The sequence below is a fragment of the Epinephelus moara genome, chromosome 21 (assembly GCF_006386435.1).
Source record: "Epinephelus moara isolate mb chromosome 21, YSFRI_EMoa_1.0, whole genome shotgun sequence".
NCBI classification, from domain to species: Eukaryota; Metazoa; Chordata; class Actinopteri; order Perciformes; family Serranidae; genus Epinephelus; species Epinephelus moara.
In genome coordinates this window covers 16,524,952-16,549,351 of record NC_065526.1, presented here as the reverse complement: position 1 = coordinate 16,549,351, position 24,400 = coordinate 16,524,952, and the positions used below count along the sequence as shown (strand labels likewise).

Below are 24,400 nucleotides of genomic sequence, written 5' to 3'. Positions count from 1 at the left end.
CAGTTTCCTCTCTGCAGTAAACTTGTATTGATTCTCTCAGAAGAGAAGGGCACTCCCTCTGTCCATCTTTAGCCTCTCGGGCTCTTCAGAAAGGCTGCAGCTCTATCCTCCGCTGTCAGAGCTCTGGGCGCACTGCACTGCCCTGGGCTCAGTCAGCCGCTCGTAGGACAGCGCTGTCATAACCTGCGAAAATGTACACCGTGATATGCCTTTAGAGAACAGAGAGCAATAAGTAGAGGCTATCACAGTCAAAGACATGCTGAGTTAAGGATTTTACTGGCAAGTAGCCACTGTTTTTCAGTTTGGGTGTGTGGAAAAAAAACCTTTGAATAGTCTCAATAGAGAAGGCACATACAGGGTAGGTAGAAAAGAAGCAGCATGTCAATACCAGCTCTATGAAAGTATGAACATTAAAGCAGTAGTAAAAAATTTGGGGCAATACACTCATTTGCTGTCTTGCAGAGAGTTAGATGTGAAGACTGATAGTGTAAATATGAAGCTGGTAGTCTTAGCTTAGCAGGAAGTGAAGCGCCCGTCAGAGATGAGTCATTTCTATGTTCCCGGGTCATATGTTCTCTTGATATTAACTAGTCTGGAGATTCCTATCTTTTCAGTTCAAATTACAAACTGATAAAATGACGTGGACGTTTCAAATGCAATGCAGTTTGAATGATAAAAATCTGTTCAGCCACTGAGGAGATAACAATGTCTAAAGTCAAGATTTGCCCACAAATTTGGGGGCATAGGTTTTAAGGAGTAAAGCGTCAGTAGCGTACAAGCTGTTGAAGGTGGATGATTTCAACCATGGTCTGTAAAAATAATGGATGTAGCTACCATGATGTCACCCACTGGTTTGTGGAATATCGCCATCTGTTTTTTTTGGAACCAGAAGTGACCACATTTGGGCGAGAGGCTGACGCTGTGCAGGAGCGAGGGATGGATCTGACTGAGAGGCCGAGGTCACTATTACTGTCACTCAAAGCAGCCCGCCCTTTACTATATGTAACTTTAAGCCTTAATAAAAAGTGAACGAGCAAAAAAAAAAACACCCCCTGTACAGTGGAGGGGGATATAGAGACCAAAGTGCTTATCCTGTTGGGGGTCACAGGGATGCTGGAGCCTATCCCAGCTGACATTGGACGAGAGGCGGGGTACACCCTGGACAGGTCACCAGACTATCACAGGGCTGACACATAGAGACAGACAACCACTCACACTCACATTCACACCTACGGACAATTTAGAGTCACCAATTAACCTGCATGTCTTTGGACTGTGGGAGGAAGCTGGAGTACCCAGAGTAAACCCACGCGAACCAGGAACCCTGTGAGGCGACACTGCTAACCACTGCAAACTCCCACACATGTAATCCAAGTCTGAGCATGTGCATGTGTATGAGCTCCACTTGAGCAGAGTTCAAGCGTACAGGTGTGCACAGACACACTCATCCCCAATCCTCCAATTCATGAATAATGTTAGCCCTTTTTGGATTCTTTGTTCACTGTGGAGCCATGTGACAAAAACAAAGTTTTGTTTTCACAAACTGAAGGTAACACTGGGTGAGAAATTAAAGGGATAGTGCACCCAAAAATGAAAATTCAGCCATTATCTACTCACCCATATGCCGATGGAGGCTCAGGTGAAGTTTTAGAGTCCTCACAACACTTGCGGAGATCCAAGGGCAGAGGGGGTAGCAGCACAACTCCACCTAATGGAGGCTTACGGCGCCCCAGATTCAAACGTCCAAGAACACATAATTGAAACCACAAAATATCTCCATACTGCTCATCCGTAGTGATCCAAGTGTCACTACGGACTCTGTAAGCCTCCATTAGGTGGAGCTGCGTTGCTACCCCGTCTCCCCTTGGATCTCCGCAAGTGATGTGAGGACTCTAAAACTTCACCAGAGCCTCCCTCTGCATATGGGTGAGTAGATAATGGCTTCTGAATTTTCATTTTTGGGTGCACTATCCCTTTAATATACAAATGGTCATTTAGCAGGTGAAGTATTTCTTAAGAGAATAATGAGCTGGGCAAAAAGGCCCCTGGGAAAATAGATATGCTACCCCAAGAAATAGTCAAGCACGTAACTCCCTGTAGAACCACAAACTATAATTTTTGCACTTTGGTGTTTTATGGAATAAACATACCATTTTAATAAGTGCACTTCAAGTACCAGCAGGTGGATTTAAGAGGCAACAGCTAAACATCTAGTTAGCTTAGCATAAAGGATGGTTAACACAGGGAAAAAGCTAGCTTGGCTCAGTCAGGAAGTAAAAACAAAATCCACCTACTAGCACCTTCAAAGCTCAATAATTAACACGTTATATTTTGTTTGTTTGTAATCCGAGCCAGGCTAGCTGTTTACCCCTGTTTCATGTCTTTCTGCGGAGTAGTATCAGTTTTCTCATGTCACTCTTGGCAAGAAAGTGGATAAGCATGTTGCCCAGAATGTCAAACTCCTCTTTTAATTCATCATGTTACCAGTTTTCTGATGCTGTTGTAGTCAAATGAGCTGTGCTCCACTTACTGTGATCATTATAAGGAGAGCTAGCATCATGCCCAGCATCACGTACAAATTACTGGTCAGTCCTCCAGCCCACAAAGGACCCAAGATGGTGGCCAGGCCCCCGACTGAGCGTCTAACACCTTGGCTGAATCCTTTTTGTGAGGCATCACAAAGAAAATAAAAAAAAAGTTTATTTATATCAAGCACAAACACTGAAATATGGTTAGAAATTACAGCACGTATAACTGTTTCTTTGCATCACATATGCTGCGCCGCAATCTGTTGTTTTAATATGGTGAATCGTGCAAACAGTGGTGGTAAAATGAGCCAACCTTGTGTTTTCTCTGCAGTGACTTTGGAGAAGAGAGACACCTGAGACACGGCCACGAAGGGAAGCCCCAGCAGCTGTAGAAACACTCCGATGATGAAGGCGGACAGCTCCCATCTATACCCACCTGGCAGGGATGGAAACATAACACCCTGCTATTACTGAATTATAGTAGTTTGCCCCCGTATTATATGGAATATATCATTAAACAATTACCTTTAAAAACTAAACTCTAACACCAACTCTCACAGACATAAAATATTTATATTATTACATCTCTTAGCTATTAATTAGTAATATTTTGCCGCTTTTCGCTTCTGATATGTGGCAGTAAGGATTCAAAGTGTGTGTCAGATCATACTTCAGTTATCCGTCCCTTCTTCTCTCGGGTTTTTAAGTCCCTTCCACAAATGGGTTGGCACCACCACCAGAGATAGCTCTATCTGAAAACTAAACCACTGCCAAGCTGGCAGCCACTAGATATTTGTTCTCTGCTGCTTTGCACCATGCACATGTTTGTGTGAATGTGTGCCCACTCAAACTGTTGGATGTTCCTGCATAAGCTGAAAGTCTGTAATCTTATAATCAAAAAGCAATGTCGCCAATAAAACATGTTTCTTAGTGGTCCAAGAGAAAAAAATATGTACATATTTTTCCTCAGGTATCTGCCTTTAAGGTTGCATTTCTTTCTTTGGTTGCTTAAACTGTAACTGTAACAAATAGCAAACAAAAGTAGGATACGCTTTAACAAATAGCATTTTTGTCTAATTAGATTACTGTAATCCCTTTATATGTACTCAGGCACTCCCCAGCTCCAGCACCTGTCACTTGTAATCAGAGCGATAAATGTGACGAGCTGCAACAGACGCGGGCCAACATGAACATACAGGATCCAGCTTGCCTGTATGATCTCCTGCTGGCCTACCACAGTCTGAATGATATCATTTACAGGGCACATTCAATTCAGCCAGAGTGTAACCCAATATGCACAGCACACCAACAACAGTCACACGGGAAGGATTTGGCACACAACGCGAGGCATTTTTGTGCGCCTTTGCATTCGTGTTTGTATGTTTTCCCGGACAGGTTAGCACCTCGGGGGTTGCAGAGGAAGATGAGGCACCAGATACAAGCGGTGCAGCAGATGACCAGGCCCGCGGCCAGCACGGCGCGGTCCGCCACCCTCCTGCTCAGCCAGCGCACAAAGAAGAAGCCCAGGATGACCTCCACCCCGCACAGGCTGTACATCAGGCTGTTGCCCAGCTCGCCGAAGCTGAAGTGGCGCTGCGTCAGAGGAGTCACCATGGTCTGGGGGATTTTGAGAAAGATGTTGGCAAGGTCAGACAAAGAGATTCAGTCAGAGTACGAGGAGGAGGATTTATATTAGAGCTGAAACCAGCACCTTTTAAGTCCTTCTAAGGCTTCGTTCAGTCCAGATCAAACGTTTCGTTCTGTTTTGATATTGAAATGATTGTATAATCCAGGTCAGCACTGCGTGACAATTCAGTCGCAACAGTTTAATGAGAGGAGAAAAGGCCTCTTCATGTTTACGTCGGGGACATAGAGACTGATTATGTGCACTTGTTACATCAGTTTTACTCTGAACGTTAAGCGACACTTGATTATTTTCTCAAAGTAACAGTGCGGGTCTTTCCAGGTAAGGCTCAGATTGATGCAGTTTGGATGAAACTCGGGGTAAAATAGTGTGACACTGTGTGAAATGCTTGGAAACCCTGGCTGATGGATCTCAACGGTAGCTGCTCTCACCTCCAGCGCTGTCTGATTGAAGAGAGTGATGAACTGAGCCGTGAGGAGAACAACCACCTCCTCTCTCAGGAACTCTGCAGAGTGAAAGACAGAGAGAGAGAGATATCGGAAAAAAAACAGAGAAACCAAAGAGAAAATCATAAAACAAGCTCAAGTGGTATCACTGAATTGAAAGTTTCGACTGGCAAGTCAGGATGAGATAAAGAAGCTTAAAGAGAAAAGCAAACTTATTAGTCTAAAAGTAATCTTAAAAGGATGGTTCGAATTTTTTTAAGTAGGCAGGAGTACCACCACAGAAACTCAGCAATGTACTGCTGTGGGTGGGGGCAGCAGTGAAATGTATTTTAGTCTCCTAAAAAACTCAATAACCAAACCAAGTGTGCGCTATATGTAGTTTTTACTGCCTTAATTTGCTATCAGACGGCCATTTCCTTTGGTACTACATTTTCTCATTAGTAGAACATGCATTATCTTATGATGGGTGTGTTACCGAACAGGCGTACTGGACCCAGGCCCAAGGGCTGAACGGGCCCCTAAACCAGAGCCTCTGAGTGAAGCTGCTGTTTGCATTTCTTGTCAAAGAGCTAAGTCAATCATGTCAATATAAAGCCCCATCTAAAAAAGCCCGAAAAAGAAAGACTGAAGGAATAGCTAAAGGTCTTCTTTTGACCCATCCACCATCTTTCCCGCCCGCCTTAGTGTTTTGACATTGGAGTTAGCTGAAAGCCTGTTGCATCTCATAAGCCCCTTTAACACTGCCTCTTCAAGGTGGGAATTTCATGCCATTACGCCCCCTTGCCATTCTGTATAAAAAGTACAACCGCAGAATGGGGGGACAGCGTTGTCTCTTGTTTAAGGTGGTACTGGAGGTAGTATCAGCACCGAAATGATATCTGTATAAACAGGACAGGCAGCACAACCGAACGGCTGTGATGTTTTGATGATGTGTTATATGTGCAATCCACCATCAGGATATTTAAAAAGTAGCTGTTAGCAGTTAGCAGCAGACTCAAAGAAAACTAAAAGCAGCCAAAAATGACCACAAATTGGGAAAACAACGAGGTCTGGGAGGTTCTTACCCTCAGAGCAGAGGACGAGATTGGCTGCCATATAACAGAGATGGTAAATGAATGTTAATGCCATGTTATGCCATAGTTACTGTTTGTAAAGTGCTGCCTACGTGTGTGTTATATGTCAGACTAGAGGCCAATGCTGTTGTGTTACATGTCACGCCCATCAGGCTGTCTAAAATCAAACACTGGTGCGCCACAATGCTGTCATCATTTGGTTCTATGTAAAAATGCAAAGGCAGCATAAGGAAGGGACTTCTGTGTAAAAAGGGCTACAGAGATGCCAAAGGGTGCCCTCGATGTCATTATCACACACTAAGGGGCGTGACAAAGTGTCGGCAGATGACGACTTGAAAATGAGAATGAGCTGTGCATGCTTGTGTTTTTCTGGATGTTCAAACAAAGAGATGAAACCAGCTGTGGCCAGCTGCACTGAATACAGACATCAACACTCCACCTGCAAGACAGAGACAACTCAGCGTCTGCAGTGAACATTTCTCTCAGGAGGATTATGTACAGCCACTGCCAAATAAGGCAGAGCGACAGTTGCTGAAGAGCACTGCTGTGCCCAACCATCAGGTAAAACTGAGCTTCTGATTCAGAGAGATCCTAAGGTTGTGTTGTAACAGTCAGCAGTAGATCTCTGGGTCCTTGGGCTAAGAGTGATGTATTCAAAACTGTGAAATTAAAGGAATGCTTCACCCGAAAATTACCATTTGTTTATCAATTATTCACCGTGTGTTACCTTGAATTCTTAAAGAAAACTTTGTTTTTCCTGCACATCTCCACAGTGAGCGAAGAATCCAAAAAACTTAGAAAACTCTTGATTAATTGAAGTCGTAGGGGTCCATGTTTGACGACAGCAAAACTATCAAAACATCCGTTTACTAACTCTCACATTCTTCGTTCTCAGAAAAATTCAGGACCACACACACTGTTATAAAAAACCTGTCCAAATGAAAACGCAAAACACAACTGAAGCACTGTCAAAAGCACACCAAAGCATCAGGCGGTGATATAAGTGAAACCCAAAAGCCATACAAAAAGGTAAGATGGAGGAGGAGTGGAAGAGAAGAGTGGTCTAATCATGGAGAGAGAGACAGAGCCTCAGAAAATAAAAGCAAAATGCATGAGAAAGAGATGAAAAAGAAAGCAAAGGAGGAAAAGCTGGAGAAGAACAATAAGAAGAAGGATGTTTTTAACTGGATGTCAAAGAAGAGGGTGCATCCAGTTTGACGGGGACAGTAAGGTGGAAGAGGCTGCTCACTGTTCAGCTCAGGTTGGACAACAGTAGGTTCCTCCTACCCCTCCCCTCACTTCTCCATCCTCCACCCCAACCTCCCTCCTCCATCTGTTTAGCTAGTGTTAATATGACTGCTGCATTTAATAGAGATGTTTATTCCTGTATTTATCAGACTGAAAGAGCTCAGAGAGCTTGTGGGACATAGAAAAATTGGGAAATGATCCTGATAGGCTACTATGTGCTCTAATGACAGTAGTTTTGTATTATTTATATAGGAAAGGGTTATGTTTAGGATGGCTTTAGTGTGTTATCGAGCATGCTTTTAGGCCCGCCAAAAAACAAAGGACAGAGAAATGATGAGAAACAGATTAACTGTCTAACTCCACAATTCTTTACTACACAGTTCACAGTCTTTTCACGTTTTCAAGTATTTACTAACAAGTATAAAGTGTTTCGAAAGAAATCAATGATTTTGCTTTACCCAGACTTTAACGAGCCAGGGAGCATTCACACCAGGATAGTCCGGGGGACTCAGTTCGATTGGGCGGGGAATGCCGAAAAAAGTTCACACCTTCATTTGGTTCGGTTCACTTTCACACTGCACTTTTTAAAGCGGACCAAACCGCCAGGACAACGTCACGCAGTTACAACAGCTAGACATTTGTGGGCCGTATTGCCCGAAACGACCACTGACCAGGAAGAAGAAAAGCATGAGGGAGAAGAAAACCTGGCTCATCGATTGGCCAGGGCCGAAAACGGAAATCCATCCCCTTCAGCCGGCTTGATCACCACAAAAATGCACTGCACTCTACCTCACTTCCTCTCTTTGGTTCACTTCCTCTCTTTGGTTTGCTGGATAGTCCGTTTGCATTTCCCACAGTAAGCAAACCTCACCAGGGTTCACTCGCAAGTGAACCGAGATCCCCAGTTTTTAAGCGGAGCAGGGTTCACTCATTTAGTCAGCACCAGAGTTTGAATGAGCGTTCACACCACTCCAAACGAACCGAACTATCTGTGGAAGCGGACCAGGGTTCGTTCAAAGCGGACCAAATAGCGCCAGTGTGAATGTGTCCACAGTGTCGATGCTGTACCAGTGGGAGTACCCCTACTTGCTCAACCTCCGCCCTCTGCTCTACAGCAGCACGTCACTGACAAAGAACAATATCAGTTACCTGGTCATATCCATGGTCAGTGTAAGGTTGTTCTCTGTGGCACCTCTCATTTATGATGGAATATTTCCTGTAGCGCAGCAGCTCCTCCGCCATGGGAAGGCCTACTGCTTCAACCGAACCGTGAGTTTTGTGAATCATTACACCCCTACAGCTTACATATCTGCACCACCAGGTAGCTTGTTATCTTTCTTGGCTTCCAGTTTCTTCAGAAGTTTCCCATCTTTCTTTCTTTCAGTTCGTTAAGTCTCCCTGTGCAAAATGTCTTCTTCTCTGTACTTTGGTTCACAAAGGTATCCTCTTGTCTCCATGGTGAACGACCTTTTTTGTATTTTCTTGTATTTGTTGTTCCTTCCATAAACTGCTGAAGGTCTGACTCAAACAGCTGACCTGCAGTGTAATACAGTGCACAGCACTGGGGGCGCTTACGCATAAGAATACAAAAGTTCTACAGCTGAGAAAATGTTGTGCCACAGGAAAGAGATGTTTGACGGCAAGGTAAAGGGGTTTAAATACAGCGTCCACTTAAACCGATATTTACTTTACTAGGTAGGTCTTTTTTTAGGCGGCTAAAATATGTTTTGCTGCTGGCCCTTGCTTAGTTTTCATGTCAGACTCCAGTCTGCTTCTCTGACATCTACTGTAGGTAATACACTGACTGATGGAGGAGTTTTTCATACAACCCAACTTCAAAAAATCCAAACTGTCCCTTTAAGACTGAAAGAGGCTGATGAATCCTGGCTGGTTGGTCATGTTGATCCTCCAGTCCGGTCCAATTAATTGTCTTTTTCTAGAGATAAGTGAGAGTTCTTATGTCCAAAACATGGTAACATGAGAGAAGGGAAAAAAAATTCTGATAAATTCCAAATTCTGATACCAGCTTTCCCTGGAACCAAAACTCCCTTATGGACTTGGAGAGGAGGAAAAATGAGCTGGGCTTGCTGCTAAATTTGGAAGTCCATGCCAGATGGCTGGAGGAATGGCTTGATATTACAGTGTGTGATCTACTGAGGTTCAGCTCTCTCTGTTCACTGGTTTTACTATTATTTATATGATTTCAGTTTTGTTCACGACTGCGGTGTGCACTGTATGTGTAGTGGATGTATTTATAGTCATGTATTTTAATGTATGTGAGTGTATTTACAAGCTGGGGTTTAAACATCATTATATGGGTTTAAAGAGGCTTTGAGATGATGCATTTTGCATTTCCATAAATTTGGGGGACTTAGAAGAGACAGATTTTTTAAAAATCACTATAGCAGAGGCGGAAATATCCGGATTTTCTAGATCCTATAACGTCCATGATGCAACATGTCTTTCATTTTACCTTGGCTACAGGTAAACACCCACATCTTTTACTCCAGCTCCCATGTTGTTAGTCTTCAAGTTCAATCCAAAATTACTACGATGACATCATCACCTAGCGTAACGTGATTGTTTAGTCTGTGAAGTGAACAAGAGAAATGTAACAAATTGTTTCCGGGGAGTTTTAAGCTAGAACAATTTCTTGGCAGGCGCAGAGACTTCCTTGAGTCTTTTATCTCTTGGCTGGCTTAAAGACTTCCTTGAGTCTTGTTGTCACTGTGAGGTTGTTACCAAGACAACCAGGAAGACACTGCTCAGCTCACAGACATGGTTCACCCTGCAGGTTCACACAGAGTTACAGAGAGAAGATCGGCCTTTTGTTGCTGTGCCCCACATACTTGGAATGTGCTTCAGCAAAACTTCAAGTTGACCTCATTAAAGGGATACTTGGACAATATTGAACCAGGTTTGTGTGGCTGTGGTGTGTGTGTGCATGGGACCAGTGTTTTGGCTGGCAGATGGGTCGGGAGCTCCAGAAGCTGGTGGCACAGGGGGCGCCTCAACACTGTTTATCTGCACAAACTCCCAACATCACAGTGACACAGGCCTGGTTGAAATTGGTTGAGTATCCCTTTATTACCACTCAGACGATTCCAAGGTTTAATTGCTGATCTTAAACTGGGCGTAACCTGTACGATTTGAGCCAGTTCTGACCCAATTTTTGGGTTTGCATTTCTCATGTTAGAGTCAGACTGAGTGTCAGATTTGTCAGCCGTTGGTTGCTGTGCAGTGCTTAGGGAGGAGCGCGGACCAGTCACAGCACGATCAACTGCTCCTGAACAGATGTTGGATGTTCAGAAGTTGGGCATACACTGTACGATGTGAGCCAGTTACTGACCTGATTTTTGAGCCTCACGACTCCTTTAAGACTCAAACGTAATTTCAGCTTTGTCAGGCAGTGAACAGGGGAAGTGAAGACTAATCATGGCCCGAGGAACTGCTCCAGAACGGAAGACTGAATTTCGGACATGTCAGAAATTTTGGTTGGCCATTGTTAGGTTCTCAAACTGCTGAAGCAGAGCTTCGAGTTGATTCCCCGGGGTCACTGCCTTTTTTTTCTCAGTCAATATACCCAGTATACCCAGCATGTTTGTTAGTGTGTCTAACTTGAGTGTGAGTATGAGTGTGTCAGAGAGCAACAGAGGGAAAGAATCAAAACTTAGACTGACTAGTTTTTGCAGAAATTTAGTTTTTAGCTCTTTTTGGGACGTCTGTGTCTATGTAACTGTGAACTCTACCTCCACTAGCAAACTAATTTTGACCCTCCATTGAGCTTTCAAACAAATCTGTATTGACAGTTTTCAATAGCCAGAATTGTCCACAGAGGCTGACTGGCCATTTCATTTTCTATTTTACATGTACAGTGTGAGCTGGTTTGAACTCAGGGTGGTGGAGCCCCTCTGTGCAGAGTTTGCATGTTCTCCCCGTGTCAGCGTGGATTTCCTCCAGGTACTCCAGCTTCCTCCCACAGTCCAAAGACGTGCAGGTTAATTGGTGACTCTAAATTGTCCGTAGGTGTGAATGTGAGTGTGAATGGTTGTCTGTCTCTATGTGTCAGCCCTGTGATAGTCTGGTGACCTGTCCAGGGTGTACCCTGCTTCTCGCCCAGTGTCAGCTGGGATAGGCTCCAGCCCCCCCAGCCCACGACCACCAACAGGATACAGAAATGAGTGTGAGGACATTAATCATGATCTTTGGCTTTGGAGTTGGAATTAAATATTAACACTTCTAAAATGAGCTCAGGTTATAAAGTGTACGCCCTGCTTTAGAGGTGCTGGAAGACGTATTCTTGAGCGTCTGGAATGAGGTAGTCAAGCTTTTTCCCCCTGCTTTCAGTCTTTATGCTAAGCTAAGCTAACCAGCTGCTGGCAGTAGCTTCATATTTATCTAACCCTAGCCTAACCCTAACCCTTCCGCACATGAGAGTCTATCGGTCTTGCCATGTAACACTTGGCAAGAAAACCATCAAGCATTTTTCCCAAACGTAACTCCTTCCTGTTAACCATTATCAATTGTTTATATACTGCTTATTAATAATACAAGCGGCAACATCCGGGGGGGCTGAACAATGAAGACAATGTGGAAGTGCCAAAAACTGCAGTTCCACGAATGGCCCCCTGAGGCTGGCTCCAAAAGTGAATCAATCCCCATGGACGCCCATGTTAAAATATCCAACTTTACAGCAGAAATAAACACGTTTACAGCCTGGTACAAAAAACGGTTTGGTCTCTATGGCTAGTACCCCAGTTAATGACAACTGCACAGGGGGTGAATTTCTATATATTTCACCTGTTTGCATTATATTAAGGTTTAAAGTTATGCATAATTAAGTGTATGGCTGCTCTGAGTGACAGGCTGTCTGCTGATAATGACCTTGGCCTCTCAGTCGGATCCACCTCTCGCTCCTCCACACCACCAGCCTCTCGCCCAGATACGTCTGGCTAAAAAAAAAAAAAAAAAACGTTTGGTCATGGACTTTCCACGTCCACATACGACGAGCAAGGTACCCTGGGTGTGTTGGTTGTTGACGTTCAGGGGTGCTGTGTCAAGTTCTGCCTTTTACATGTATTGTCTTCTTTTTTTTCCTTCAACAACCCATACACCACCACTCCCACCGACCCCACTTCCGACTTTCGCCGCCTTAACTATCATCCTTGTCCCGCCGCGTTTGCCCCTGATGCTACCAGGCGCTGTTAAACTATAACGTCAACTGGCTGCATATCATGCCGACATTAAAGGACGTCTTTTTTTGTTGGTTTCTCACTGTCCAAGCGCCGGATTTTGACGACTTCAGAGTGAGACCAGGCTCCAAAGTGCCAAACTCGAGACTGCAATAGCCCACAAACCAATGGGTGACATCACAGTAGCTACGTCCATTATTTCTACAGTCTATGGTTGAAATCATCCACCTTCAACAGCTTGTGGCCACCTGATGTTATACTACTTGAAACCTACACCCTCAAATTTGTGGGCAAATCATGACTTGAGTCTTGATTGGAACTGTAACGATGACAATCTCCAATCTCTTACAATGTTAGTTGACATCAACAGAACATATAACCCTGGGAACACAGGAGTGACTCTTCTCTGAGATGGGCGCATCGTGTTTACAGCCTGGTACAAAAAAGGTTTTGGTCTCTACAGCTAATTTTAAGCATTCATGAAAACTGTATGAGGAATTCATTTTATATAACTCACCCGTTTACATTGAATTAAGGTTTAAAGTTATGCATATTTGAGGATGTGACTGCTTTGAGTGACAGGCCGTCAATGAAGTGTCACCATGGCTAAGGCTACAATATCCATGATCCTTGTTCCAAAGGCAAAAGTTCACACTGGTTTCACTTGTGTTGTTTGTGATGCACGACTCCGACCAGAACTAAAAGACTTGATGAAAAAAAAGAACACAGCAAGTGAAAGAGTTGCCGGAGTTTCAAAGATTCTTCACTCATGCACAAGAAGTCGAGGAGGATCAATAATTCACGAGAGCGAATACCAGACACATTGTAACGGCTAACAGACACTCCTACAGTGTGTGTGTGTGCGAGCTGCAGACATCCTCCAGTTTTGCTCTTGCATGAGTTTCTGGTGTTGTAGATTTTCTTCAAATCAAAAAGGGGAATCAATAAGACGAATGTTGGCCACATTTCCAATTCTGTCTCCATTTCATCCACGAGTCAACCATAGCAAGTCAGTCAATAAGAAAAAGGAAGTCTGCCATCCATCCCTTTGCCACATCTTCAAAGAGTCAGAGAATCGATTTGGAGGTTTCACACACACACACACACACACACACACACACACACACACACACACACGCACGCACACACACAGACTAACAAAGTACAGGAAAAGTTAATCAATAACGGCACACAATCACAGCTTGCATCCCATGTAAACTTACTATGACACAAATCCAATAGGACACCTGACATCATACATATACATGCTCACTCTGACATAAACCAGACACATACACACAAGTCCAATCAATACACAGGGAATCTGATCTGACGTGCCACACAGGATTTCTCAGAGAGACCTGTGTGTGTAGGTATGAGTGTGTGTGCATGCAGACAGAAAAAACCCAACAGAGCTGATACGAAACATGTGCATTGGCAGTGACACCTCTTCCTTCCTGAACCCCACAAATAAGGCAGAGGAAAGCTGACAATCATTGCACGGGACAGCCAGTCAAAACCTGCTCACTCACCTCTGCTGGCGCTGAAGCTTTTGAAAGGGTTCGAGATGGACGAGGCGCCGCGCACGGGGTGCATCTCACACGAGGCGGAGGTCTCCGATTGGTCGGGGCTGACAGCTCTGTAGGTGTGCACCTGCTCCTCGTCGGACCTCATCAGCGGCACCTTCTCCCCGTCATCCTCCTCTCGTTTCATCTCCACCATCACCGCGCCCCCCTCTGAGCTGATGGGTGGTACATCCCAGTACGTAGCCAGGACAACAAACTGGAGCAGCAACCACAACAGGCACATGAAGATCTGAGAGTGAGGAGGAAAGACCAAAAAAAAAAGAGTCAAATATCTTAGAATTTCTTTTTTAAGCATCAAAATCATGGAAAACTATCAGGGGAGATAAAGTATTTGATTTATGGAAGAAGGTGTTCAAGACATAAAGTAACCTGGCCCAGTGAGATAAAGAGACTTGCAGCGTCAAATTATGTGGAAAAATGGAAGTAGGCGCCGGAGCTTTGTTATATCTCATTTGAGCTACATCCGTTCTACAGGTATTCAGAGACTCATGAGATGGAAATAGATCGATTTGGGTTGTTACGGGCCTGAATATCGCTGCAGGTGTTTTGTATTCTTCTTACTCAGAGAACAAAGCAGAAAACTGCAGCAGGAGTGCAGAATGTAGAGTGACTATTTCTGAAGGTTGTTTCTGTATTCATGAGGCTTTCAGAGAACCTTAGATTACTGATTATCTGGATGCTGTTACCCCAGGAGACGTATATTTGTTCACAACAAAGGGCCCCAGTTTGAAATCACACAGCCGCAGGAACAGGTTGAACGCCGGCCCTGGAGAGACAGGAGGAAGAGCTTTAGAGAAGAAGTAAAAACAGAGTGGTGTGCGGAGACAGTAGCCTCCACATCAGTGATTTCCATTGAATGTCTCCTTCTCACAGTTGAAAGTGAACATCAAAGAGGACATCACATCCCTCCACATCATATCCTCCCCAGTGTCTGATATTTCTCAGAAGACAGAGGAGGTGGAGGGAAAGAGACATCTCTCTGTAGTAAGATGAAGGGGGAGAAACTGACCCACGAGGAGGCCAGCTTGTCGACAGGCCATGATGGCCGCAAAGATGCCGGCGCGCTCCTCGGGACGAGTGCACCGAGTCAGGAAACCGAAGATGGAGGAGCCCGCTCCTGCGCCGACACCTGAGAGGAAAACAGCAGCTTTCTGTTACACCTTTACAGCAGGCTTTGGGTGTTATTTCATGACATGCATGCATGTGAGCGTGTGTGTGTCACCTGCTACAAGCCGACTGCATAACAACAGCCACTTTGAGTATCCAATAAAATACATGAAGTTACCTGGGGACACATGAAAATGAAAATCATGCTGAAAAATGTATGAGACAAGTTATTCACTTTAAGGCTGAAACATGAATGTCTCAACCACTATTGGAGGGATTGCCATGAAATTTTGTACAGACAGTCCTGAATCCTAAAGACTTTTGTGATCTCCTGAGAGTTCATCTTACAAAAAGTGGTGTACAATTTACGATCACTAACAACCATCATGCATTGCACATACAAGGAAACAAAATTTATATGAAATGAATCACCGGAAAACATTTGAGAGACACTTAATAGTCAAGCGGAAATCTCTGAGGCTGAAAAATGATGATGATGTCAATGTGGAAGTGTTAAAACTGCAGTTCCTCTAATGGCTACTTGAGACTCGCTCCCAAAACAGAATCAATCTCCATAGACCCTGGTGTTAAAGTGCCCAAATTTACTGTAGAAATAAACATGTTTACAGCCTGGTACAAAAACAGTTTTGGTCTTTGTGGCTGATTCAAACATTCATGACAACTGTACAGGGGGTGAATTTTTTATAACTCAGCATATTTACATTTTATTAAGGCCCAAAGTTGTGCATATTTAAGGCCTTGAGTGACAGTTCATGAGTCAGATTCACTTGCTCTTCCACAGCTCCACCCATGTCCAAATATGGTCACTTCTGGCTTCAAAAAACCAAGATGGCGACGGCCGAAACGCAAAACACAAGGCTTCAGAACAGCAGTCCACAAACCAATGGGTGACATCACGGAAATCCCCATGTAGTGAGTAGTGAACAATGAATAAGTGATACACTGACATACAAATACCAAATTTTAGCCACTGACTGTAGCTGTGATCACGTCTGGCTCCAAAACACCAAGATGGCGACGGGCGAAATGCCAAACTTGGGGTTTCAAAACAGAAGTCCATAAACTAATGGGTGGGTTGACCATAGCTGTGTCCGGTATTTATAGTCTATGGTTTAACCCCCCCAAAAAATTAGCTCGCCAATGTCGGAGTATGTGGGAGTGTTTTTCTTGGGGCAATCAACAGTAACCACAAAAGGGGGCAATACCACCAACCTGTTCCCCCACCTGTGGATTTGACTTTCTGCAAAACATCCTACAAGGTGACATTATAATGATGGCTGGCGTTAGTCCTCGTGGCGTTTTTGTTTATCAGTTTATCGTGTTGCCTTTTCACTGTCCATTAAATGTAACTGCTCTCTCTTTTTGTTCCCTTTTATGGTGATAAACTCTCTCTCCACCTTCCTACGCCATTTTGGGTGTTATTCATTTGCCAAAAAAAAGAGACAAAATATACAAAAGAAAAGTTTAAAGATGAACTCACAGCCTGGTGCAAAAACAGTTTGGTCTCTATGGCTAATTTCGACATTCATGAAATCCGTACAGTGGGTGACTTTTTTTATTATTCACCCTTTACGTTTCATTAAGGCTCAAAGTTAGTTATATTTAAGGGCGGGGCCGCTTAAGTGACAGGCGAGATGTTGTTACAGTTTATGAGTCAGATCTGCCCCTCGCTTCTCTACACCTCCACCCTCTCATCTAAATATGGTCACTTCTGGCTCCAAAAAATACAAAATGGTGACAGCCGAAATGCGAAACACAAGGCTTTATAACGGCAGTCCACAAACCAATGTAACCAATGTATGTAGGACTATACATTTATAGTCCTTTACATAGAGTTCCTCATGAAGTGAGTAGTGAATAATGAATATGTGATGTACTGTCTGACTGTAGCCAGGCTGTTGGAATGTTATCATTCGACTGAATGGGCGTAATCAGAGGTTATCAGCCTCATAGATATGGGTTAGAAAGGGCCTTCTGCATCTGCTAGTAGGTTTGGACAGCCAATATCAGCCCATTAAAACAGTCGCAGTTTCGTTAGGTTTCACTTTTACTTTCAATAGGTCTAGGCGCAAATACTAAGTCATTAGATATAGAATAAAGATCATGGTTTGGTGTAGAGGAAGTACTTTTGTTAGGCCCTACTAACACACACATCATGTGACAACTTACGAATCCTGTGTTGTTTGACTAATCCACCAAGGCCCATACTCTCTTTACGTACGAAAATACATGCATTTCAAACACTGTACTGCCCACATGTGTTATAAAAAAATTCACCCCCTGTACAGTTGGCATTAATGTTGATTTTTTTTTTGCTACCAAAAAAAAAACAAAAAAAAAACACTTCCACGTACTCTGACATTGGCGAGTTAATTTTTTGGAGGGTTTAAACCATAGACTAGATGGACACAGCTACGGTCAACCCACTCATTAGTTTATGGACTGCTGTTTTGAAAACTCAAGTTTGGCATTTCGCCCGTCGCCATCTTGGTGTTTTGGAGCCAGACGTGATCCTGGCTACAGTCAGCGGCTTAAATTTGGTCTTGTACATCACAGTGCATTACTTACTCATTGTTCACTACTTGGGGATTTCTATATAAAGGACCATAAACATAAACTGTATAAACAACGGACATAGCTACCGTGACGTCCCCCATTGGTTTGTGGACTGCAATTATGAAGCCTTGTGTTTTGCGTTTCAGCCGTCGCTATCTTGGTTTTTTGAAGCCAGAGGTGACCATATTTAGACGAGAGGGTGAAGTTGTGGAGGATCTAGCGAATCATGCATCCTTTATGTTGGCATCAATCTTTGTAAATAGATATCTACATATGTACGCAGAATCTGTCGGCAACGGGACACGATTTTGGTAAACAGTTTGTGGGCACAGGGAAACTGAGAGTACCACCAGTTTCTCCTTTATTGTTTACCAACTGTAAACTTGTTGTCGTGGCCACCACAGAAGGCCTGCCTCTCAAATCAGCTGATTGGACAATGGGAAAAAAAAGCGGAGATGATGTCTGGCATTTTTCTGCCCTGACTTAAAGTTTTTTCAACTTGAGGAGTTCAGAGTGCTCCGGCAAAAAGGCTAGGTGCCTTGAGCACAGAAATGCAAGGCACGTGGCAATAAGGAAACAGCTTAATTCTCACGAAACACAATTACAAATGGGCGCCTCCAGCTGCTTAAACACTTTATGTGTGATCAGGGCCTAACACGTCCAGGCTGACAACGGCACTCTGAACCCACTAGTAGATATATCAGGTATGTATCTTCTATGTGGCTGATAACGACTGATAATGCCCATTTAATCATATGAATACATTCAAAACTCCTGGCTACAGTCTGAGTTTACACAAACACAGTCATGCCAGTGCTTTCTAAAATCATGTGATTTGTCTTGTGGTTTGATCACTCACCAGCAATCTCAAAAAGATTGGAGAAAAGGATGATGGACTTTGTAGTTTTGGTCCGGTCTGACCACAGCCCGAAAAGCGGACCTGTGATCAGCCCGCTCAAACTGAAGGCAGACAGACCCAGACCCAGGAAGTAAGGGGGGGCCTCCAAAATCTGAAGATACTTCCATATTGTGGGCAGAATGACGGCTGAGACCACCAGAGAAGAAGAGATGAAGGAAAGATGAGTGTGGAGGGAGAAAAAAACAAGGGAGACATGTAAATGACAAGCCTTGTTTACCCACAGAAAAATATATTTCAATTTAAAATGCTCTCTGTGATGTGTGCTTCAGCCAAAATGCCAGGCAGATTCAGCTCTAATGAGACCATTATCTCATGTCTTCACGTCTATAAAGCTGTCATAATGAACTTACCGTACTCAATGCCGCTCAGCATAAATATCAGTCCAATTGTGAAGAAAGTTAGATTCCTCTTTTGGTGATTATCCATTGTGCTCTGTGACTCGCTGTCTTTAATGCACCGACATTTGGCTGCGCATGTTGTCCACGAATGCTGCTCAGCTGTATAATCAGATAACAGGAAACACTGTGCGTACAATTACAACTGCTGGCCCGGATAATCAGAGGAACTTGTCGGTCATTTGAAAACTTCTTAGAGACTGACAAATGAGATCACACGAGGTTCCTCCTATAGAAGAGGCTCAGCGGGGGTGAGACCTGAGACGCAGGGCAGAATACATCAAATCAGCAACGAAAACAAACTGAAATGATTGCAGCAGTCCGTCCCCATTAGGCATTTATGTTAAAGATGAAATTCTCTTTGAGTCACGTCCGCAGCGCAGCATCACGCTGTGAGCCTCACGGTCAAGGCAATGTCTCGGGTTACCAGGTGAGGTAAAGTACACTCAGCTTTATACATTTTTAATCTTGTTTTCTTCAGTTTCATCAAAAGCACTTGATTCTCCCACGGCCTAGTGGAAAAAAAGTGCCAGGGCCTGTCTGCCTTCTTGTAGGCTATGGGTACGAAATAACTTTTACAAGAAGAGACTCCACTTGGCAGCTCACAAATACATCACACACAGTAATAAAACCATACAGGTGATAAAATATATCAGATAAACTGCGATTACATTTGCCAGAATAAGAAGCCTTACAGCAGAACATTTGATAAAGAGGTAAAGGAAAATATTCTAAAATAAAATAATGCCTTATTGTATTTAATGCTGAATAAATTAGGTATGACACCGCTGTCTGTTTTATTGAAAGGTTGGCGCTGTGCTCAAGCTGCTGTGGTGTTCCTAGCCCTGGGCTTGTTATATTAAACAGAACTGTCACCAAGTTAATACCTCCATATGTTTTTCCAGAAACCCATGAATAATACAGTGAGTTTCGATTGTTTGAATAACACATATAAACCCACTCAGCATTCTGCTCCCATGTCACACAGTGTCGGGACAGTCTGAGAGGTCTGGAGCTCAACGAGCTGACAGGATAATGAAATGGTGAAGGACACATATATTTGGGTCAGTATCTCTTTTATCTCTGTATGTGTGTGAGGGCTCAGATCTTTACTACACAATTATTTTTGCCAACAGAATTCAGACTAATTTCTAATTAAACTAATTTCAACTAATAAAATGTGGAAGAAAAAAATGCTGTCAGTCAAATCAGAGGCGGATCTTCCTATAGGCGACATAGGCAGCTGCCTAGGGTGACTCCCAGAGGGGAGCTGCCCAAAAATTTAACCCCAAGAAATGTTTTTTAACATTCAAAAATATCGAACATAAGGAAAATGTTAAAGTGGAGTGTATGGGGGATGAAGAGGCAAAAGCCACCCAGGACAGAGCATAAAAATAAGACAACAAAATTTGAAAATTTGCACATACGGTATTCTCTCATTGCTTGATTTTTGTTATTATTGTGGCCGGCACGGTGCTACAGTGGTTAGTACTCTCACCTCACAGCAAGAGGGTTCGAAGGTGCGAAGGGGCTGCTAACTATGGTGGCCAAAGCAAAAACGTGAATGGCCCCATCTGGAGCCAGTGTTTGGTTTGTCCGCTCTGGACTACTGTAGAAACCACAGACTGTATTAATCATGGATGTAACTACCATGAAGCCACCCATTGGTTTGTGTGCTGCAGTTTTAAAGCCTCAAGTTCGGCATTTCATTGTTTGATTTTTGCTATTATTGTGGGCAGCACGGTGGTGCAGTGATTTGTACTGTTGCCTCACAGCAAGAAGGTTAGGTGTTCAAATCCACCGGCCAGCTGGGGCCCTTCTGTGCAGAGTTTGCATGTTCCAGCTGTGTCAGTGTGGGTTTTCTCCAGGTACTCCAGCTTCCTCCCACAGTCCAAAGACATGCAGGTTAATTGGTGAATCTAAATTAGCTCTTGTTCTTTGTCGTGATAAATACAATAAATATAAAAGATTATAAGTATGATATTCATTAAATCATTCATTTTCCGTAACCGCTTATCCTGTTAGGGGTTGCAGGGGGGCTGGAGCCTATCCCAGCTGACATTGTGCGAGAGGCAGGGTACACCCTGGACAGGTCACCAGACTATCACAGGGCTGACACATAGAGACAGACAACCATTCACACTCACATTCACACCTACGGACAATTTAGAGTCACCAATTAACCTGCATGTCTTTGGACTGTGGGAGGAAGCTGGAGTACACAGAGAAAACCCACGCTGACACGGGGAGAACATGCAAACTCCACAGAGAGGGGCTCCCCCACCCTGGGTTTGAATCAGTACCCTCTTGCTGTGAAGTGACAATGCTAACCACTGCACCACATTGCTGCCCTATAAATACAATAATGTTCTGTCTCTTTTTTGGCAAATGAAGTATACCCAAAATACGAACGTAGGAAGGTGGGGAGAGTCTATCACCATAAAATGGAACAGAAAGAGCAGTTACACTTAGTGGATAGTGAAAAGGCAGCCTGATAAATTGATTAACAAAAAAGCCACAAGGACTAACACCAGACATCATTATAATGTCACCTTGTAGGATGTTTTGCAGAAAGTCAAATCTGCAGGATGATGGAGGCAAAGGTGGGCGAAGAGGTTGGTGGTATTGCCCCCTTTTGCAGTTGCTGCTGATTGTCACTTCCTGCAGACTGGGCTGTCTACCAACAACAACAACAACAACAACAACAACAAAGAAAATCCCACATACTCCCAAGCTATTTTTTGGGGGTTAAACCATAAACTGTATAAATAATGGACATAGCTACTGTGAATTCAGCCATTAGTTTACGGACTGCAGTTTCTGAGCCTTGAGTTTGGCATTCAGACGAGACGAGACGAGACGAGACGAGACGAGATGAGACAAGACAAGACAAGGTAAGGTAAGGTAAGGTAAAGTAAGATAAGATAAGATTGTTGTGTGTTATGTGTGTAGATGTGATTGAATTGGCAACTTTCCCAACATTTTCCACTTGCAACAACACACAACTGCAACTTTTCCTTCTGACTAACATGCACTGTCAGAGTGCTGTTTCCTTTCGAGTAAAAAGTTAATAGTGAAGACGGGATTCATTCAGGTTTTCCATGGCAAATTACTACATGCAGCTGAGGCTCACGGGCCCACTGAGAGGCTATTAGCATCCTACCTGCCTTACCTGTGGTTGTTTCTATAGAAACACACATGAGAGAGGAAGGTGTTGTTGCACTCACCTTTGAGCCTTGGTAAACAACAGGAAGTCCCCCAGTGAATAAACTGCAATCTGGTCCACTCAGTCAGTCACCGCGCTTCACTGGAGCCTGTTGGGGACACACACTGATCAGCTGTTGACAGAGGGACATTTGACTTTCATATAGAGCGGAGCTTATTAGGTGGATATACTGTACATACTGGGAGGTGGCTGAGACAGAGATAGGAGTGGGCATGTTCTTGAACACAGCTTCTCCCCGGAGGTCGTTCACCATTCCCATTAACATCAACCTGCAGGGTGCTCGCAGGCGGCAGACACGGTAAGAGAAGACGATCGACTGGGCCGGGCAGCTTTGAAAACACTGTTGGGAGATCATTAGGTGAAGTTTAAACAAAGCCTCACATTCAGATCTCCAACTCTTTGGCACATCTGAGCAGGATTAGACACACTGTATGTGTCTAGAAAGCCAAATGTAGATCTGTAAGGTCTGAATCTAGACTAAAATCCATAAATATTGCATTAAAGAAACCCTCCACAGATTTTGCTTATCAAGGTCAGTTTACACGGCACTAAGAGTGCTACTTTAAAAACAGTTGTATTATGAATTTGTGGCTCTGGAAGGAGCTATCTGACAAAATAATACTTGATAAGGTAATCAGGGTTCTCACTTTGGCCTTGAAAACTTAAAGGGGACCTATTAAGCTCATATTCAGGTTCATACTTGTATTTTGGGGTTCTACTGTAACATGTTTATATACTTTATTGTCACAAAATGCTGTCTGTGCAGGAACACGTACTCACTCTCTGTCTGAGACGCTCTGTTTTAGTGCCTGTCTCTTTAAGGTCCCCTCCTGAAAAGACCTGGTAGGTTCTGACTGGTCAGGGTTTGTGGGCCCTCCTTATGTCAGTTCCTCTGCACCTTCACTGTAGCCACAAAGGGATGATGTTTTTCTGTAGGCCGACGCGGAAGTTAGCATCACACTAGATTCCTTGACAAAAAGCCTATGGGATTTTTGGATTATTGCCGAAAACAAGCTCTGTGGCAAACAAATGTTTATGATATGCTTTGTTCAATAAGATAAGCTTCACAAATGAACACCACTTTTATGATTATTGAAGCCTAAATACCATCGCCAAAAGTAAAAAAGTTAATGTTAGGCTATAAATGAACTACACTATGGTCACGTCAGGGGAACATCCCTGACATTAGCATGTAGTAGCAGTGTAGGCTACATAATGTTAATGACCAAATAAAGACATCCATCACGAGCTGACGTCAGCTTGTTGGCAAAGTAGAAAAATCAGTTGGAAACAGAGTAATCAGAACAGTCTGGAGCCTGAGGCTTTCGCTCACAGGGATTACTTTTATATATGTTTACGTCATTATTTGAAACTTAAGCCACGTTTAATATGAACACCCATCACTAACATCACTACAGAAAAGCATAACAGGAAGTCTGTGTTATGAAATGGGGTTGTGAAGTTTGTAAGACATACGCAATAAAGAATTATGGGAAATGTAGGATTATGTGTTTATGGAGATTGTAATGTTTAGTTCATCACTGTTGTTAGAGCTCTGATTCTCTGCCTGAGCTTGAGTGGGCCTGTCCTAACCTGCCAGGCTGTAATTTCTCAATATTCCCATGGGCTTGAATCGGGTTGGGTTCTCGCCAATTTACCGTTTTTTTGTTTAGTTTCTTTGTTTTGAAAATGAAACTGGCAGTTCTCGTGTGCAAATAGCAAAAGTTTCAATTGACTGAACCAAGAGGGAAAGAGAGAGAGAACTGCGACTGAGGGAGGGAAAGTGGCAGTACAACGGAGCAACATGTCAGCCCTTAGCTTGTAATTAATGTTTTAATATTAACTCCAAATCTGAAGCCATGGTTCTCTGCTGGAAAACGGTGGATTGCCCTCTGCAGGTTGGGAGAGAGTTACTGCCTTAAGCGAGGGCGTTCAAGTATCTCTGGGTCTTGTTCACGAGTGAGGGTAGAATGGAGTGTGAGATAGATCGGCAGTTTGGTGCAGCTTCTGCAGTGATGCAGGCACTGCGCCAGTCCGTCTTTTTACTGGTCCATCTACGTCCCAACCCTCACTTATGGTCATGAGCTCTGGGTACTGACCAAAAGAATGAGACAAGTGGCCGAAATGAGTTTCCTCCGTGGGGTGGCCCGGCTCAGCCTTAGAGATAGGGTAAGGAGCTTGCGCATTTCGGAGGGAGCTTGGAGTAGAGCCGTTGCTCCTTCGCGTCGAAAGGGGTCAGGTGAGGTGGTTCGGGCATCCCATCAGGATGCCTCCTGGGCGCCTCCCGTTAGAGGTGTACTGGATATGTCCCACTAGTAGGAGGCCCCGGGGCAGACCCAGAATATGTTGGAGGGATTACATATCTCATCAATCAATCAATCAATCAATTTTATTTATAAAGCCCAATATCACAAATCACAATTTGCCTCACAGGGCTTTACAGCATACGACATCCCTC

General features: G+C 43.7%; 2 protein-coding genes across 2 annotated transcripts in view; one reads left to right on the top strand and one right to left on the bottom strand.

Annotated features, from left to right (window-relative positions):
- On the bottom strand, positions 1-18,813 carry mfsd8l2 (major facilitator superfamily domain containing 8-like 2). Its single transcript, XM_050033229.1, has 11 exons — positions 18,672-18,813; positions 18,262-18,447; positions 14,941-15,003; positions 14,728-14,847; positions 14,405-14,484; positions 13,665-13,947; positions 4,605-4,678; positions 3,932-4,145; positions 2,842-2,964; positions 2,531-2,661; positions 1-183 (listed from the first exon to the last, which is right to left on the bottom strand). Exons 1-11 carry the CDS (start codon positions 18,745-18,747, stop codon positions 103-105), a joined length of 1,431 nt encoding a protein of 476 aa, XP_049889186.1. The 5' UTR covers positions 18,748-18,813; the 3' UTR covers positions 1-102.
- A 3,341-nt stretch (positions 18,814-22,154) lies between these two features.
- The window catches only part of kcnmb3 (potassium calcium-activated channel subfamily M regulatory beta subunit 3), a 7,822-nt gene continuing 5,576 nt past the window's right edge, over positions 22,155-24,400 (top strand). The window contains exon 1 of the mRNA XM_050075144.1: positions 22,155-22,240. Within this exon, the coding sequence (XP_049931101.1) occupies positions 22,155-22,240 (86 nt within the window). The remainder of the gene's footprint in view (positions 22,241-24,400) is intronic.